This window comes from Labrus mixtus, chromosome 8 (genome assembly GCF_963584025.1).
Source record: "Labrus mixtus chromosome 8, fLabMix1.1, whole genome shotgun sequence".
Classification (NCBI taxonomy): domain Eukaryota; kingdom Metazoa; phylum Chordata; class Actinopteri; order Labriformes; family Labridae; genus Labrus; species Labrus mixtus.
The window spans coordinates 2810179-2828063 of NC_083619.1; the positions used below are offsets into that span (position 1 = coordinate 2810179).

The 17885-nt window shown below is 40.2% G+C and overlaps 1 protein-coding gene across 1 annotated transcript; it reads left to right on the top strand.

Annotated features, from left to right (window-relative positions):
* The first annotated feature begins 1054 nt into the window (after positions 1-1054).
* On the top strand, positions 1055-15044 carry tgs1 (trimethylguanosine synthase 1). Its single transcript, XM_061043815.1, has 15 exons — positions 1055-1483; positions 1573-1640; positions 3005-3111; positions 3382-3466; positions 5208-5285; positions 6094-6555; positions 7764-7890; positions 8444-8530; positions 9961-10117; positions 11352-11667; positions 11756-11920; positions 12553-12699; positions 13147-13363; positions 14257-14335; positions 14661-15044. Exons 1-15 carry the CDS (start codon positions 1368-1370, stop codon positions 14775-14777), a joined length of 2328 nt encoding a protein of 775 aa, XP_060899798.1. The 5' UTR covers positions 1055-1367; the 3' UTR covers positions 14778-15044.
* Positions 15045-17885: the final 2841 nt, after the last annotated feature.

Sequence of the window (17885 nt, forward strand, 5' to 3'; positions counted from 1 at the left end):
CAGTGGAAAATGAAAATGTTTTATATTGACAATGTGCCATTTTCCATTCTTCAGTTTTAATGATTTTAAGAACAATTTAAATTCATTCAAGAAAAATAGTCAAACTTGGGGATGATTTTAAAGCTCTAGACACAAAATCACATGAATCCAAAGTTCATGATTTTTGTATTTTTCAGATTATACCAAAGATACAAATTGTTTCTAGAGAAAAATCAGAAAGATGAGACTTCTTGTGTTATCCATTCATGAATTTCAACACAAATATATTTAAGTGTCTTGCACAAGGACACATCGGACATGGGGCTGTTGGTGCTGGGGATCGAACCTCCGTCCTATTGAGAGACAATTGACTCTACCTATGAGCCACAGCTCAGCTTTTTTTTATGTAAAGATATTAACCAATATTTATGTAAGTATTACATTAAGGCCAAATGTAAAAAATAGACATAATGGATTTAAGGAGAGGGTCTTCATGAAGCTGTTTTGAATGGTTCACTGGAAGATGTGCCTTTTGTGGAGCAATTTATTGATTTATGCAGTTTTTATAAAGGGAGATATTATAATATCAGTATGAAGATGAAGTCAAATTGCATCATGGTTACAAATCTTATTTATATTTGTTCATTATGGAGACAAATTGAAAACACAGAATAACAGAACAGAACCACCAAAAAGACAAACAAAGAAAAACAAGCAAAGCATAAAGAAAGAGAGCAAATAACACAAACTATAATCAGGGGTATCAGAAACAGAACTAAATGAACATATCCAGCGTTCATTTGTTTTACTCTAGTTGACTGTCTTTCATTCCATGTAGAGTTACTCTTCTATTTCTATTTTTGAATTGTTGTATTTTAGGTATTTTTTCTGTTCCATTTATTGATGTAATACTTCCCATACAAAATAAATACTTTCAAGGTGAATACTTTTATACAGTCCGTTTCACTCTTAACTTGATTGAAATGATATCCATTTGTTTTGATTGAACAGTTAATCCAGTGTGTCCTCCGCATCAAAACAAAATTATTATGCTGAAATGACGCGACCGGAAGTGACGACAGTGAGCCGCCTGAACCCGGAACATTGGAAATGGTGTGAATTCTCGTTGTGTTGTTGCGGTGAACCCATGCTGGATTAAGACAGACGTGATCTAGTACCCGGTGTGTGAACTCAGAGAGACTCAGAGAGACTCACAGAGCTGGTCTCGTCCTGCAGACTCACAGAGCTGGTCTCGTCCTGCAGACTCACAGAGCTGGTCTCGTCCTGCAGACTCATAGAGCTGGTTTAGTGCTGCAGACTCATAGAGCTGGTCTCGTCCTGCAGACTCATAGAGCTGGTCTCGTCCTGCAGACTCATAGAGCTGGTCGATGATGATGATGCTGGAGAGGAGCAAGGTGACGATGGTGGCAGATATCTTCTTCAGCCGGAGACACTGTGAGATAGAGGAGATCATCCACTGTCGCTGCTCCAGAGCCTTCGTACAGTGAGCATCTCCTCTCACTTCTTGATGTTTTAACAGTCCATCAGAAACATGACACTGGATTGTTCATGTCTTCTCTTCTCTGTGTTTAGGGATCGGGAGCTGTACCGCTCTGACAACAGATTGCTCTGCCTTGACCTGGCTGACTCTACAGTGGGAGGTATGTTATGTCCACCCTCACACCCTTACTGACCTTGTTCCCGCTAAATCTGTGAGTGCTCAGGGCTGTCCCACAGTCCAATCCTCAAAGTGCATGAGAGATGCCTCGCTGACTTTTTCGAGCCCTTCATGCACCCTGTCCCCTAAGTGGGCATGTCTGCAGACTTGGCATGTGGGAATAGTTCATAGCATATGGTTCACAGGGAAAGCCATAAAAACCTTCAAATATTATTTTTTAAAAGGGAGAGACGGTAAAAAAGCAGGAAGGTGAAATCACACTCTACCGAAAAAGTTTATTTGGAAACTACAGCTAATTCAGAACTCTACTGCAAGTCTATAAACAAAAAACAAGAGACAGAGAGCATATCAGTCCTGTTATATACAAGATAAACCTTTATTTATCCCACAGACAAGAAATACACATATTAAGTAGAAGTTTTTATAAGAGCCAGGGCTGTGAGTGAGTAAAGTCAAAAATGACATTGTGCTGTCCCATTGACAATCTGGAGCCCGTGCAGCCTCGTGCACTCGATCACTTTCCAGGTTAGGTCAATGTAGTTGGTACTCAGGCTAGGGCTGGAAAATATATCAAGTTTTTGAGATATATCGATATATTTTCAAACAAGATATAGGGTAAGACAATATGGTTAATATGGATATAGTTTAAGTTTCATTAAAATAACGTTACAGAAGTGCCAGGTCACCTTTTTCTCATCTCACTGATGATGACTGACTGTCCCTCTTAACCCTGCTCCTCCTCTCTCTCTCTTTTATTGTATTTAAGGAACATTTTTATTTTATAATGTTACTTTAAATTCACTAACAGGTAGTTTATTTTTTAGTTTAATAAAATACATATCAATATATATCGAGTATCGCCATTCAACTAATCAATATCAAGATATGAGTTTTGGTCCATATCGCCCAGCCCTAACTCAGGCTGTTATGACGAGCTGCGTGGGGAGTGACTCCATCTATTTAGTTTTGTAAAGAGTGACCGACACATCACTAGTCAACAGTGACAGGAAACACTAAAACACCTCCTGTACAGAGTCCCTTAATGTGCACAGGAGAATCCCCTTATTGTGAATATGAAAATGTTAATCTAGGTTTAACCTGCTGAATTATTTGAGCATTTTCAAAATGAGTGGTTGTTAAAGTTCTACCTCTTCATTTTAGATGAATGACTTTTCACGCACTATGGTTAGATTATTAGTGCACAGGGTTCAGAGACAACTACTGGGTTTATAATAATGAAGTGAAAGTCATCGTAGTTGGTTGAGAGAGAGACAAAGAGGTAACATAGTGAGAACAATGGCTGTTAAAAGAAGGCTTCATTTAAAATACATTTTTCTCCACTAACAGAAACGGATGATGAGGAGGAGGAAGAGGAGGAGGATGAAGAGGCTCTGTTGATGGCCAGCATGGGTCTGCCTCTGGCCTTTTCCAGCTCCTCCAGGCAGAGGAGAGAGGTTGGTTCAGTGATGTCTCATAAAATAAAGATGCTCATTTAAATGTAGAACATGAATTTAGTAGATATACATTACAAATACAGTGTAACTTAATATTTGAGTAGTGGCTCTGTAAGAAAGAGTGAAGTCAAAGTCCCTCTGGTGTTTGTTGTTCTCAGCTCTGTGTTCACACTGAAGAGATATTATAACATATTGTACTTTGAAGAAATACATTTAAACCGACATGTTTGGGGTTGATCTTCTGAGTGAATGTTTCTGGTTACGTGACAGAACAGAAAGTCTGCTGCATGCTGGGTAGAAACAGCAGCTGAAGAGGAGGAGGAAGCTGAACAAGATCTACAGGTAGACGACACAGGTAAGACGATGAACTCATATTAACTTCCTGTAGAAGTATCTCAGGCAGAGCTGCTCGTAGCGTCTGGCTTTAAAGGATGAATGTACTAAATGTTCCACATCAATAAATCATAAAGTCTGTCCTGTGTAAATGTGTCTCTTAGTCCTGACTGTCTACAATGAGTGAGAAGCTCGAGTCCCGCTGCCTGTGTTGTTGTCAGAGCCGTGTTTACATGGACGGGACGGCCAGCTCCTCCCCTTGTGTATAAAAGCTGTTTTAGTCAAGAACTAGAGAGAAGAAGAACATACTCACTGATTATTTGGATGTTAGTAAGAGTTTTTAGATCACGATCATTCTGTGTCAGTTTACATGAAATGTGAAGCTACGAGCTAACTAAAGAGCGCTAACATTAGCATGCTAACTCAACAATGTGAAGCTACGAGCTAACTAAAGAGCGCTAACATTAGCATGCTAACTCAACAATGCAGGTCGATCAAAGGACAAGTTTGTCCGCTGTTTGCAGTTAATGGTGTTTAATTATTGTGCATTCTAACTAATAACTCCTTCATGTGAAGGTGAGTGGAGGGGGGGTTGGAGGTGTGTCTCTGGAGGAGAGTGGTGGCTTCAGTATGGAGGAGGTGTGGCCAAACAGAAGTTTTTGTTTAATGCTGGGGCTTAAGGGTGACATCTACTGGATCAGAAAGTCACAGTTCTTCCTTAAAGGTTTTATATGTGATTTTTTTGATCCAGTAGATGTCGCCCTTGAGCACCAGCATGAAACCAAAACAACTTGAGCTGCATTGTTGTGTTAGCATGCTAATGCTAGCGATCTTTATTATGCTCGTATCTTCACACTGCATGTAAATTTACCTGAAATGAGCGTGATCTAGAAACACAGTTAAACAGTGAGTACAGTATGTTATTCTTCTTTTCTCTAGTCCCTCAATTAAACAACTTTTATACATGAGGGGAGGAGTCAGCCGGCCGTCCCAACAATGTAAACAAAGTGAAGATAGGACTCTGAAAACTCTGAAAACATCACAGACAGTGGGACTCGGGTGTTACACCCATTGTAGACAGTCATGACTCACAGAGTTATTTTCAGAGGATATACTTGATTTCTATTTAAGTGTGAAAAATCACATAGAAAGACTTTAAGTAGTCGGCACTGCAGCAGCTGTACTTTAACATCTAACTGTAAGAATCATCATTAACATCTTAAAGTACAGAGATGATCATGTGATCATTGAAAACGTGAAAACCTTTTCTGTAGCTCTTAATCTTTAAAGTCACTTTTAGAAATAAGGATCAAATGTTTACCTTGATAAGTGATTACAGTGACCGGGACCAGTGGTTAGTGTGCGCGCCCCATGTACAGAGGCTGTAGTTCTAGAAGCGGGCGGCTCGGGTTCAAATCCTTCCTGTGCCTCCTTTCTTGCTTTGTCATTCCACACTACCTCGCTCCCTCGCTATCCGACCCTAACCACTGTCCTGTCCTGATAGGCGTCTAGAACTTTCCATGCACATGTGCTAGTGACTGAAAGCATGGTCAGGACATTGTTAGATAGTCTCTACATATATTGACTGGCTGGGATGGTTTCCAGGAGTCAGGGTCAGTCCTGAATCCCCGTCTGGGTTTCTGCTGCTGTACATTATCCCTCACTTATTATGTTAAAAGCATTTATTGGCTCCTGTATTCTGACGATTGTTATGAAGCACATGACGTGATGATGTCATTTGACACTGTCTTGTGATCTCTCAGCTGATCAGAAGGAAGAGAGTGACCCACTGGAGGAAGGAACAAGAGGCACCCAAGATGCTGGCTGGGAAGCCTACTGGGGTAAAGTGGACTCCTGTGGTCTTTACAAACCTTAATGATGTAGATCTGTGCTTATTTGTATTTACAGCAGGTAAAGGAGAGCTGAACACGAGCACTCACTGGAGACATGTTGTTGATGTCCACCATACAGAGAGTAAACAGGGTCATATACGGTATCACTGAAAATCAAACCCATTCATTTTGGATGTTTACTCATCGGACATATTCAATCAGACTTGTAAACATATGTCAGACATTGTTGAGAAACATTCAAATAGAACATTTCAAAATCACTGAAATTATTCAATCTGAACATATGTTCAAATAAAATAATTCAAATGAAATTAATTGAAATAAATAAAGTAAAAATATAAAAAGAGTTAAAAGTTACAGTGCAGAGTTAAAGTTTTAAAATCGTATTAAAATTGTTTAATGAAAGGCAGCTGTAAACAGGTGTATCTTCAACCTGGATTTAAAAGAGCTGAGAGTTTCAGCAGACCTGCAGTTTTCTATGAGTTTGTTCCAGATATAAGGAGCATAGACACTGAACGCTGTTATACTAATATAATCATGTATGAGAGATCACTATAATGAATATATCACTTAAGTTACCCTTCTTATGAACAGACTCAAAAAATACAAAACATCTTTAGATGCCATTTTTAAAACTTAAAGGATAAAAACGTGACCTTAACTCTCAGAGAAACATCTGGACTCACTAGAGCGCCCGTGTGTTACATGATACAAGGTGACTGTCTCTAATCAAAAACCTTTTCACCTCTGAAGTAAAGCTTTCACTTTCATTCATTTCCCCGTGTGTGTGTTGAAGCTCAACAGGGTGAAGCTCTGCTCTGGAGCAGCTGGCTGCAGCAGCATCCACAGACGGATCATGTGTCTGCAGAAGATCCAGGGACAGCAGCAGCTCCATGGGATGACCCAGACACGAGGGCTGCGTGGGAGAAACATGCAGCAGAGACGTACTACTCCTACTGGGAGCAGTACTCATACTGGGCCTCACAGGGCTGGAGCACAGAGCTGACCGTCTGTGAAGGTACAGAGACCTGCTCAGAGGAACAGAGGGATGAGAGTGGAGCTGAAGTCCAACAGAGACAAGAGGACGATGAGGATGTTGAGACTTTGAATGATATGCTTGAACAGAGCTGCTCATTAAAAGCAGGGGGGAGCACTGTGACTGACTCCATGAACAAACTCTCTGATGATCCCTCTGATGGCGGGAACGATCGCAAGAGACCTGCTACCTCCTCACAGACGAACACAGCAGAGCAGAAAGGTAATAACTGTGTTTGTTTATCTGTTTACGTGTAAAGACTCACAGTACTGTCTGCAACAACAGTCTGCAGGAAGATGAAACGGCTCCGTGGAACAGTTAGCAATAGCATTATTAGCATTACAACCAAAGGTTGGAGAAAGGAGGTCTGTGCCTAAAACAGCAGAACGAGGGACTGCAGAGAATCAGAATGAGATTTATTGTCCAGGTATGTTTACACACACAAGGAATTTAACTTCAGTGAACTGTGCTCTCTTATGTACAGGTACAACATTAAATATCAACAATAAACATAATAAGAAAAGACTAATATTTACATGACTAAATATGAAACAGTGCAGTGGTGAATAGTGCAAAAGATGCTGAAGTAACATGATAATAAGTAAAATGCAGTTATGTGACAGATGGGTCAATTAAGATGTCAATTACAGTATTTACATAAATAAGTGTGTGTATATTGATCATTTAAATTAAATAATATATATACATATATGTATATTCACAGTGATGGTTGGTTTAGAGTCATTTCACCGCGACAGGTCTAACACTCTGTGACTGTTTAGCGTTCATCAGAGTGACAGCCTGAACTCTTTTAGTAGAGATGCACTGATCTACATTTATTCAGTTTTTATCCGACTCCGATGTATGTGTACCGATACTGATTCAGATATTATTTTGAATCATAACTAATATTATTATAGTTGTTGTTGGTATCACACAGCTGTAGTAAACCCAGAATTGATTTAGCTTATTCTAATATATTTATCTTACATAATAATAATAATAAATTGCATACAAATTAAAATTATTCCAAAGAAATGTATTTGACTTTTGTGCTGGCTTCACATACAAACAGGAAGCAGCAACAGCTGTCAGGATGTCAAATTAAAAGTTTTAAACTGAAGTGTAAGAATTCTACTTTTGATCATATAGAAGGAGCTGTTCCATCTCGTCTGAGCGTCGTCATGGAGACGATTAGTGGACACTTCTCACAGTTCAGTCTGAACGTCTTCAAAGTGAGACTGAAAGTGCTAAACCGTCTTTCTTGATCGGCGCCGTCTGTCCATTATCAGATTTGTAAATGATGTAGATATATCGGGCCCCGATACAGATATCAGATCAGATCTGTCCCGTCTCTACTTTTAAGCGTATTCTTCAAAGTATGTGTTAATCGTGCATTTGGTGCTAAAGTCTCGTGTGCTTTGACTCAGATTCCCAGCAGGTTTCCTCCCGCTCTGACAGACAGACCGGCTCAGGTAATAAACCAACACTAGAAGGAGATGATGACGATGATGATGTTAACAAACCTCCAGGAGGACAAGCTAAAGTCAAACGCAGGTGAGTTTAAATGTGTATTACAAATATCACAAACTCACAAAGAGGTTTAAAGTCTTTACATGTGATTTTTCATACTTAAATAGAAATCAAGTATATCCTCTGAAAATAACTCTGTGAGTCATGACTGTCTACAATGGGTGTAACACCCGAGTCCCACTGTCTGTGATGTTTTCAGAGTTTTCAGAGTCCTATCTTCACTTTGTTTACATCGCCAGGACGGCCGGCTGACTCCTCCCCTCGTGTATAAAAGTTGTTTAATTGAGGGACTAGAGAAAAGAAGAATAACATACTGTACTCACTGCTTAACTGTGTTTCTAGATCACGCTCATTTCAGGTAAATTTACATGCAGTGTGAAGATACGAGCATAATAAAGATCGCTAGCATTAGCATGCTAACACAACAATGCAGCACGAGTTGTTTTGGTTTCATGCTGGTGCTCAAGGGCGACATCTGCTGGATCAAAAAATCAAATATAAAGCCTTTAAACAGCAGACTTCAGAGGGAAAGGCAGATCATGTTCACATCTTTGCATTCTTTTCTCTCCTGCTGCAGTCATGAGCTGGATTTGGAGGAAAGCCCACAGCTGACACCAGAAGAAGCGTGGAGTAGACTGGGACTCAAACACAACTCTAACCCTCTGTAAGTCTGATCCATTACTTTTATTTACTGCCTACTTGATCCTTATGAATAACATACAGCTCAGTGACTCTTACAGAACTTCAAGAGGAACATAAGATTATGCTATTACAAAAAAAAACTTCAGCGCTCTACCCTGATTATTTTAGCACAACTTTATTTCAAGTTTGGACCAAATCATAAAAGACTAAGAGAAAACAATCTCATCTGTGCATCACTGCAGCAAAGCTCATGTGTTTGTTTGTATAGAAGTATATCTGGACGGAGTCATCTGTCCGTCACTCCTTTTAAAGACGTGTATCACTTTTGACAAATGACTTGTTGACACTCAAACATCAAGACTTTGGTCTTTATTATGAACTCAAAGTTGAATCAGCTTTTGAAGGGATCATATTCATCTACTAATATTCCTTTAGCCATGAATTCTTTAACTCCCGTCTTACAAACATTGGTACATTTGTAAACAGGCCAGAGACCATGTGTTACCATAAGATATTCTGAATGTCCAAAGAAAGCTCTTAAAGCCACACATCTTCATCTGACATCATAATGATGCTTACATAAGCCTTCTTATTCAAGTCTGAATATTGTCATATTTACTGGGCTAAAAACCCGAGGTGACAGAGCTCCCAATCTGTGGAACAGTCTACCTGTTAATATAAGAACGGCTCAGTCCATCAACAACTTCAAATCTTTGCTTAAAACTCACCTCTTTGCTCTGGCTTTTAATACAATTTAAGCTTGACATTTTGACATTTTATTCATGCTCCTATTTATTGTGTTTTTATTGTGCTTCATTCTATATGTTATTTTATTTGTTGTTTTTACATTGTGTTTTTTACGCTTGTACAGCACTTTGGTCAGTCAAGGTTGTTTTAAATGTGCTATAGAAATAAAGATTGATTGATTGATTGATATTTACAGTTATAGTAGATACAAAGTGTATATTTAAATAGATTTACTGACAAAGTGGTTACTTATTTAAATGTTTGACTTGTGAGTCTGACACACGGTAGAGACTGACAGTATTTGTATCTTTGTGGTGTGAGGTTTCAGCATTAACCCCGTGTGATTAAGCTTCAGAATAAATGCAGTAATGATTTTGAACAAGTGTTATTTTGTCCCTCTATGGGCACCGTAGCTAAGCAACTGCACTGACCGCAGCGTCTCCCCGTAGTCACAGGGATGGAAAAGAGAATTCTTCAAAACAAACTCCCAGACGCCTCAGCATGGAAAGTAATATCCACCTGGAGACATCAAACGTTTACCTTTTGTTATCGTCCTCTTTAAGAACACACATTCAAAATAAAAGTCTAACAAATAGTCTTTAAAAATGAAAATAATAGAATTTCAAACATGCCATTAAAAAGTGGTTAACTTTTTAAATGATTAATCGTGATGTTAAAAAGTAATGGTCCGTCTTTGTGTCTCAGGTTCGACACGGTGCTCAGATTTAAAGGCGGAGGCGATCAGAAGAGTCAGAGGAAGTGGCTCAACAAGAGATCCGACTGTAGCATCAACAAACACATCCGCTTCTCAGAGACGGGCGGAGCCAACACAGAGCCTAAGATCAGCTCCACCCTCTGCAAGGTACTACAGCACGATGGAACATCTCACTCATCTCTGTTCATTATGAACCTTTGATTCTTAAACTAAACATTTCAAGCACTGCAGATCTTTCCTGAGATCAGGACTGACATAAATGTTTGCCTTCAAAAATATAAAAAACTGGTGAAGCAGTGATGAGTGATTGGAGGCTCATTGGGGGGTAGTGAAGTGAAGGCTGGCCCGTGTGGTCAGATCAAACAGAAGATCCAGTGAAGCTCAAACTGCTGAAGAAGTTAGAAAGGTGTCAGAACACACATCGGGCCTTGACGGGTCAGAGGGGGGACTAGTACAGTTTTAGGCAGGTGGTTATAATGTTTCTCTAGCTTTGACTCTTTTCTCAAACAGCACGATGTTCATTCTCTAACTCATGACACCAGTTGAAGTTAAAACAGGATAGAGGAGGCTTTTCTGATGAGCGGTCTCCAAGGCAACCCAATAAAAGTTTTGTTTTTCAACTTGTACTGGAAGACGCTGTGAAGAGTTTTCTGTTCATGTTTTGCTGACAACATTTAGTTTAAAGAAAGTTTTTCACCACCCAAAGATCTGAATCCTTTCACAAAGACAGAGAATTACAGACGCAGCTTCCTGACCGAGTGTCCATCTCACCTCGCCTGCATGCTAAGTGTAGCCTAGTTAGCATAAGTTAGCTTTACTTACTATTACTTTAACCCAGCAAAAGACAAATCTCCAAACTCTTGGACCAAAAGAACAGTTTCACTGCAAAGTGACATGATCGTTATTTGAATTGATTAAACTGGAGTTCCTCTGACGTTCAGACCGAAGTTGAATCTGTATGAAGTGTAAATTTCATTTCATTTCAAACCTTTATTTATTCTCGAAAAGACACTGAGGTTTCCCTCATTTCCAATGCTGTCGAGATTACAAGCACAATAAAACAAGCAACAACACATCAAACACTCAGAATCTGTGACATAAACCACTGAGATTATTTAAGACAGTTACATGGTTAAATGGTGGTGGAAGTGCAAGTTAAAGGGTCACTTCACCTTTTCTTTACTGTTCTTGATCATTTGATCTAAGAGTAAGAAACACTATATTTTGCTCCATACAGGGAAACAATATTCACTCGTGTAAAAAAGAAGCATGAATTGAAAGTCTTTTAAATGAGGTGCTGCAGCCATGAAATCATATTTTAAATGTAGACTGTGTTTAATAAAATGTGTGTTTAATATATTAAATGTGTTTCTTTAACCAGGTGAAAAGCTTTCTTGGAAAGAACCAGAGAGGAGCACGATGTGAGCAGAGTGAGATGGGAGGAGTGAGCACACAGGAACCCTCACATGTGGGCCAAGTGTTAGAAGAAGAAGAGAAGAGGACGCAGGAGACTGAAGGAAGGATTAAGGAGGCAAGGGAAGGAGAGAGCTCTGATACTCTCACTCAGCCCAGAGCTTCTGTGTGTGCTTCCAGTGGGACTGTGGAGAGTGAAAGGGAGGAGGAGGAGCCTGGAAGACACTTAACATCTCTAGAAACTCCTGAATTCCTCCTGCCCGATGCACCTGAAGGCAGCAGTGGTGAGCATAACATCTATCACAATCAGACATCCGGGTGACATGGGGTGCAGTGTTGTGATGAAGAAGGTGAATGTGTGTGTGTGTGTAGAGTTGAACAGGAAAGATAGAAAGAAGCCAACAAAGAAGAAAAGACAGCGGAGGAGGAAGCAGCAGGTCCCAGCAGAGATGGCAGCTGAACCAGAGCTAGCTAAGTACTGGGCTCAACGCTACAGGCTCTTCTCTCGCTTCGATGAAGGGATCAAGTTGGACCGAGGTCAGTCTGCAAGCCACAAGCACGAGGATAAACTATCATAATCATAATCATGTCACAGTGATAACAGACTGTGTAGGTCATAGTCACAGAACTCCTGGGCGTTTATTTATCTTCACTATCTTCTTTTTAAACATTACTGTACATATATAAACAACACAACTTCAGAAGGTCAACACTTTTTTATTTTTTATATTCAGGTCTAATTATAGATTTTCTATAGGTTCTTGTTTAAATCTCACATATATTTTTATCCCTGCATGGGTTATGTACATTTCTTGTATAAGTCTATTTTTAACAGCACAGTTTAAGTTTGATTCATCTAGGGGTATTCTTTAAATCTTTTTTTCAGGTTAATATATATATATATATATATATATATGTATTGGAGGGGGGGGGCAGTTTTGTGGTTAATTTGTAACAAATGTTTCATGTCATGTGTGTCTTTGTAAACTGCTACTGGATGCTTTGAATTTCCCTCGGGATCAATAAAGTATCTATCTATCTGTCTGTCTGTCTGTCTGTCTGTCTGTCTGTCTGTCTGTCTGTCTGTCTGTCTCTCTATCTATCTATCTATCTATCTATTTCCTCCCCTGCATGGCTAACACATTTCTGTGTGTGTGTGTGTGTTTCAGAGGGCTGGTTCTCGGTGACTCCGGAGAGGATCGCTGAGCACATCGCCCTCAGGGTGGAGCACAGCTTCCCGGACTCCCAGCTGGTCATAGACGCCTTCTGTGGGGTCGGAGGGAACGCCATCCAGTTTGCACTCACTGGAAAGAGAGGTCATTCTTCTTTATGGATCCTCTAGGTCAGCCTTTCCCAAACTTAAGACTGCTGCAGCCCACTTTAAAAAACAAAATGACTCTGGGGCCCGTTATAAAATTAAAGTTATGACTACAGCTATAACTTTCAGTAAGGGTAAATTATTGAACATTACAACATGATATTATGGCAAGAGAGACACCAAAGTTTACTGAACAATATGTCCATGAATAGTCATGACACGCCTTACTAATCACTTAAAGGGTTGACTCATGGTAAATCATCATTATTGTGATATTTCTTTTATTTTTATACTTGGTGGAGGGCTTTTTGTGGCCCACCTGCAGTACCCACACGACCCACCAGGGGGCCGCTGCCCACACTTTGGGAAGCACTGGACTGTAAATCATCTGCTTCTAGGACTCACTGTCTCACTGCCTCTTTTTCTTTCCTCTTCATCTTCTCAGTCCTGGCTGTCGATATCGACCCGGTGAAATTGGACTTGGCGCGGCACAACGCGACGGTTTACAAAGTCGCTCACCAAATCGACTTCCTGCAGGGGGACTTCCTTCAGCTGGCCCCCCACCTCCGAGGCGATGTGGTCTTCCTCTCACCACCGTGGGGAGGGCCGGACTACCTGACTGCTGAGGTGTTTGACATCAAGACCATGATGGAGCCTGATGGATATCCTTTGATGTTAGAGCTGTGATGACTTTAGAGCTGTTAGAAAGAAACCTCTTTTAACTTTCAACTTTCTTTAAATCCCTGTTTGTTTTTCTGCTCCAGTTGATGTTCTATTTTGCAAAAATTTGGGGGGTGATGTTTATATCCTGTGACTGGAGTCAGTGCATAGACTGTCTGCACGCCGCCGCTACAATCTCTGTGCACGTTTTTGAACTGCTGCATGAAGTTTCTGTCCTCCAGTTTGTTCTTCTCCACTCTGTACTTAATTCTGTTGTTCACACTTCACTGAGCATCTACAGTATATAAGGGCACATTTTCTCATCACAGGGTCTCATAAAGGACTCTTTTGTTTCTTCACTTTGTTGTTTTTTTATGTCATGTCTTACTTCAGGAGACCCCCCCCCCCTCCTCTTTACACAAAGAAGGTTGATATCTTCATCTCCTCTCATCAATAATAATAATAATAAATTAGATTCATATAACGCTTTTCTAAATACTCAAAAAGGCTGTGACAGGAAACAACAAAAAAACTAATCAAAAACTAAGAGAACAATACAAAATAGAAGTAGTGTCGAGGGAAGAGGATAAGAGTCAGTGGTTGTAGGCGGTGATGAAGAGGTGAGTTTTTAGGGATTTCTTGTAGGAAGTGAGTGTGGGGGACTCTCTGATGTTTTTAGGGAGAGAGTTCCAGAGGGTGGGAGCGGCAATGGAGAAAGCCCTGTCCCCCCAGGACCGATAGTTTGTCCTGCAGGGGGGGGACAGGAGGTTTGCATCGGCAGACCTGAGAGTGCCGGTGGAGGAGCTGTTGTTTAACAATGTTTACAACTTACAGTTCATGTTTGAAGTAGAATTATTCTGTAAGACTTTCTGGCTTCTTCCTTAACACCAGACACATTTGAGATTTTCCGTCTGGCCAAACTGATCTCAAACAACATTGTGTACTTTCTGCCTCGCAACGCCGACGTAGACCAGGTCAGTGTTTTCATATTTCTATCAAACATGCACAAACAAGACTAACACCTGTTTTAGACCGGTTCAGACGGACTCTCAGGACACCGGGAATATTTCTACAGTGAACATTTTTTTCACATTGAAGTGTCACCACAGTTTTCAACCTGCTCAGGTAGCCCAGGTTCACTTCTTTAAATGTGACCTCATAATCCAGCTGTGTTTCTGAAGACGACTTAGTCTGAAACTCAGAGTTTATTAGACGCAGTTAGTGTTTTCTCTGTTTTACACTCCAGCAGCTTGAGCAGCTGATTGATTACATATCATCTCGTTGCCCGTCTCTCCGCAGATCGCCTCTCTGGCCGGCCCAGGAGGGAAGGTGGAGGTGGAACAGAACCTCCTCAACAACAAACTGAAGACTGTGACTGCATACTTTGGCAGCTTGATCACTTCAGACGCCGAGTAACTCTGAACGCTCAACTTCATGTCAACGAGCTTCAGGCCTGCATCAGACCATGTTTCTTTATTCACTCCTCGACGTTCTGTTATTTAGATTCTGTTAAATATGAATGAATGAATATATTCTTTAAATGATTCTGATGATCACACGTTACAGAGTTACTGCAGGTGGTTTATGTACTGAACCCTCAGACTGGGGCTTTGAGAGTTTTACAATATTTCTATTTTATCAAGTTTTAATTGTTTGTAAGAGCTAATAAATGTTTTTCAGGAAGCTCATTGTCATCATCATTACTGGTTATCAGACTATGTTTGACTTTTAAGTTTCAGTTTAAAGTTACATTAAATCAGAATGAAGTTGGCATTCGATCACATGACTCGTACAGCAGACAAACATAACCTGGCCGGTTGTTTGGGAAGCACTAATTTAGAGTTTCATAGCAAACACAAACTTTCTATTTTAAGGTTGATTCTTTTCTTCATTAAAAAATATTTTTTATCCCCTTTATTCCCAGTCTCCCCAAAAAACAACCCAATTAAAAAAAAAAAAAAACACTTTTGTACATCACATTCAAGTTTTCATCAAAAGTTTGAGCACGCAATTAGCTTTGACAATTGTATGACCTTTAATCAGCGAAGTCTTATGTCATTTATCTAACACGATGCATTACAGGGTTAACCTCGGAATTGATGTTTGCCCCGCCCACCTCTGTGATGTCACACCAATGAGGGCGTGCAATTTTATTCATTGGGTTAATTATTTATTTATTAACAGCTATGGCTCAAACTGTTTTTAATTTTCATCAGGCGAGAAAGTAAACCTTTTTTTAAACTGTCACATTCAGTCTTAGACCCTTCATCCCCCCTTCATTATTTTGAAGACTAAATTATTAAAGGTCACATATGATGCAGAATCCACTTCACCATGTTCCTCTAACTCTAACATGTGTCTCTAGTCCATCTACAAACCCCCCAATGATGAGAAAAGTCCATCCTCTCTGTCTTCTGCCTGCTCCACTTTTCAGAAAATGTGTGCTCAAACAGGCCATTTGGAGATGTTCCCTTCATGACATCACAAAGGGCAGTAGCCCCTCCCCCAGGTGGGTGACACTCCCACAGCTAGGTGTTTGTTCTGCCCTCTGAGTCTGCCTTCTCACTGTAAACAATAGGACATGGAGCGAGAAAGACCGAGCCACCCAAGCCCTTCCAGAGAGGGGGCGTGGTCAGACACAACTAATTTACATATTTAAAGGTACAGACACAGAAACAGCCTGTTCTGAGCAGGGCTGAAATAGAGGGGTTTATAGACATGATCAAATACAGGATCAGAGTGGATTTAGAACAAGAAACTTCACAGACATGTTTTGAGGAGCTCTGACACTTATTGAAGAGGAGAATATGTGACCTTTCAGCAAAAAGTAAGTCTTGTGCCATAAGATATGAACTTGTTAAGGGAGCCTGAGGATCATCAGGCTATAACAACAGTTTCCACTCACAACATAAATGTGCTTTAAACTTTAAACCATTTTTGGTAAGCTTACACCCCATGTTGTTTTCTGTCTAAAATAAGGGTGTGTAAGGGGTTGGAGTCATATTTTACTGATCTTTCCAACAGGAAGCATCACAAGTTTGAAGACTTGAGAAAGCACTAAGAAAGATAAATCACTCATAAAAAGAAGAAACACTTAAGCAAAGTCTTTTTTTTTTTTTTTTACATGTACCATGAAAAAATGTGATGCTACAGTGGCTTAGCGCAAGAAGTCAGCGTGTCATTCCGTGTCAAACAGCATGCTATTACACTGCAGTGCAGTCAAAAGGAATACAAATGCAATACAATCAAATGTCAGGATGTAAGCCAGAGTTCTGAATGTGGATAACAAACATTCGTTAGCAAAACAAAATGGACTTCATTCAAATCAAAGACAGAGACAGAGGTTTTTTAAAGGAGCACATCATAAAAAGTTTGTTCAGCCCGTCTGAAGAGGTAGAGTGAGTGGAGCCTCCGTCCTCCTCAGCATGGCCACACCTGCCACTTTATCCAAAAACACACATTTACCACGCTTCAGAAAAGTCATTAACCAATCACACTCTAGTATCTGCAGCAGGGGAAACTGTACTCAGTGATGATCAGTATGAGGTTCATCTCTATGTCAACACATCCAGCACAGAGACACATGGAAGGGGAAACTGTCTCACCTCTTCTAGCTGTCTCACTCTCAGCCTCTCGTCTCACGCAGGCTAAACTAAATGTTTGTTTTTGTTTCTGTGAAAAGTGGAGAGGGCTGGAGAAGCTGCTCCCTGACAGACGCTTGTTTCAGTATTTTAATTTCTATCACATTTCACACCTTTCAAAATGCAGGTAACAGATCTAAGTGAGTGTAGTTCTATCACCTAATACAACAAAGACCCACAACATGTATGAGGCTTTACTTTTAGCTTGAGGTGTTGTCCATCTCATATCGAGGCGGTCAAGCTGACAACATGTAAAGGGGTCAGAATATAAAACGCTGGAGTTTGTCAGAGGTTCATTTATTGACTTTTGGTTGGAGCTAAAGGCTGACAGTTTCCCCCCTTCAGATGTCCTTTACCTCACCAGTCTCTGTCGTGTCTCACTGTGCACAGATCTCACAACATGAGCTGTCACTTTTTGAACAAACATGTCTGTTTACTTGTGAACTGCCATTGCAAACAAAAGACGAACTCTGCCTCAACATCTGAAAGAAAAAACCAGTGGGCGGAGCTCTGGACAGGAAACAGTTAATTCTCTAGAAGCTGAACTCATCCCAGAACTAAATCGTATGACTGCGTCGTTTAAAAAAAAAGAAAAAGGAGAGACACGTTTCAGAGAAAAATACTTCTTCAGATGTAAAAAGTGGTCGATTTACGAGAAATAAAACGTGTAAATTAAAAAAGTCACAAAAGCGACTCTGAAGAAGAGAATACCACATGATGCTGTAAACCTTCAGCTGATGACCCAATCACATCATACTTTCACTGAGACTGATCGAAAAGGACAAACGAGTGAGCTCAGAGTCATGACATCATCAGAAGCATCCAGACTTTGTAAAGCATAAATGAAGAAGAAATCTGTACACCGATTTAGATGAGGTAACCA

Coding starts and splice junctions, on each gene's coding strand:
- tgs1 (XM_061043815.1), top strand. CDS start 1,368: ATGATGATGATGCTGGAGAGGAGCAAGGTGACGATGGTGGCAGATATC. Junction 3,467..5,207: donor TCTACAGGTAGACGACACAG/GTAAGACGATGA, acceptor GTGATCTCTCAG/CTGATCAGAAGGAAGAGAGT. Junction 10,118..11,351: donor TCAGCTCCACCCTCTGCAAG/GTACTACAGCAC, acceptor TTCTTTAACCAG/GTGAAAAGCTTTCTTGGAAA.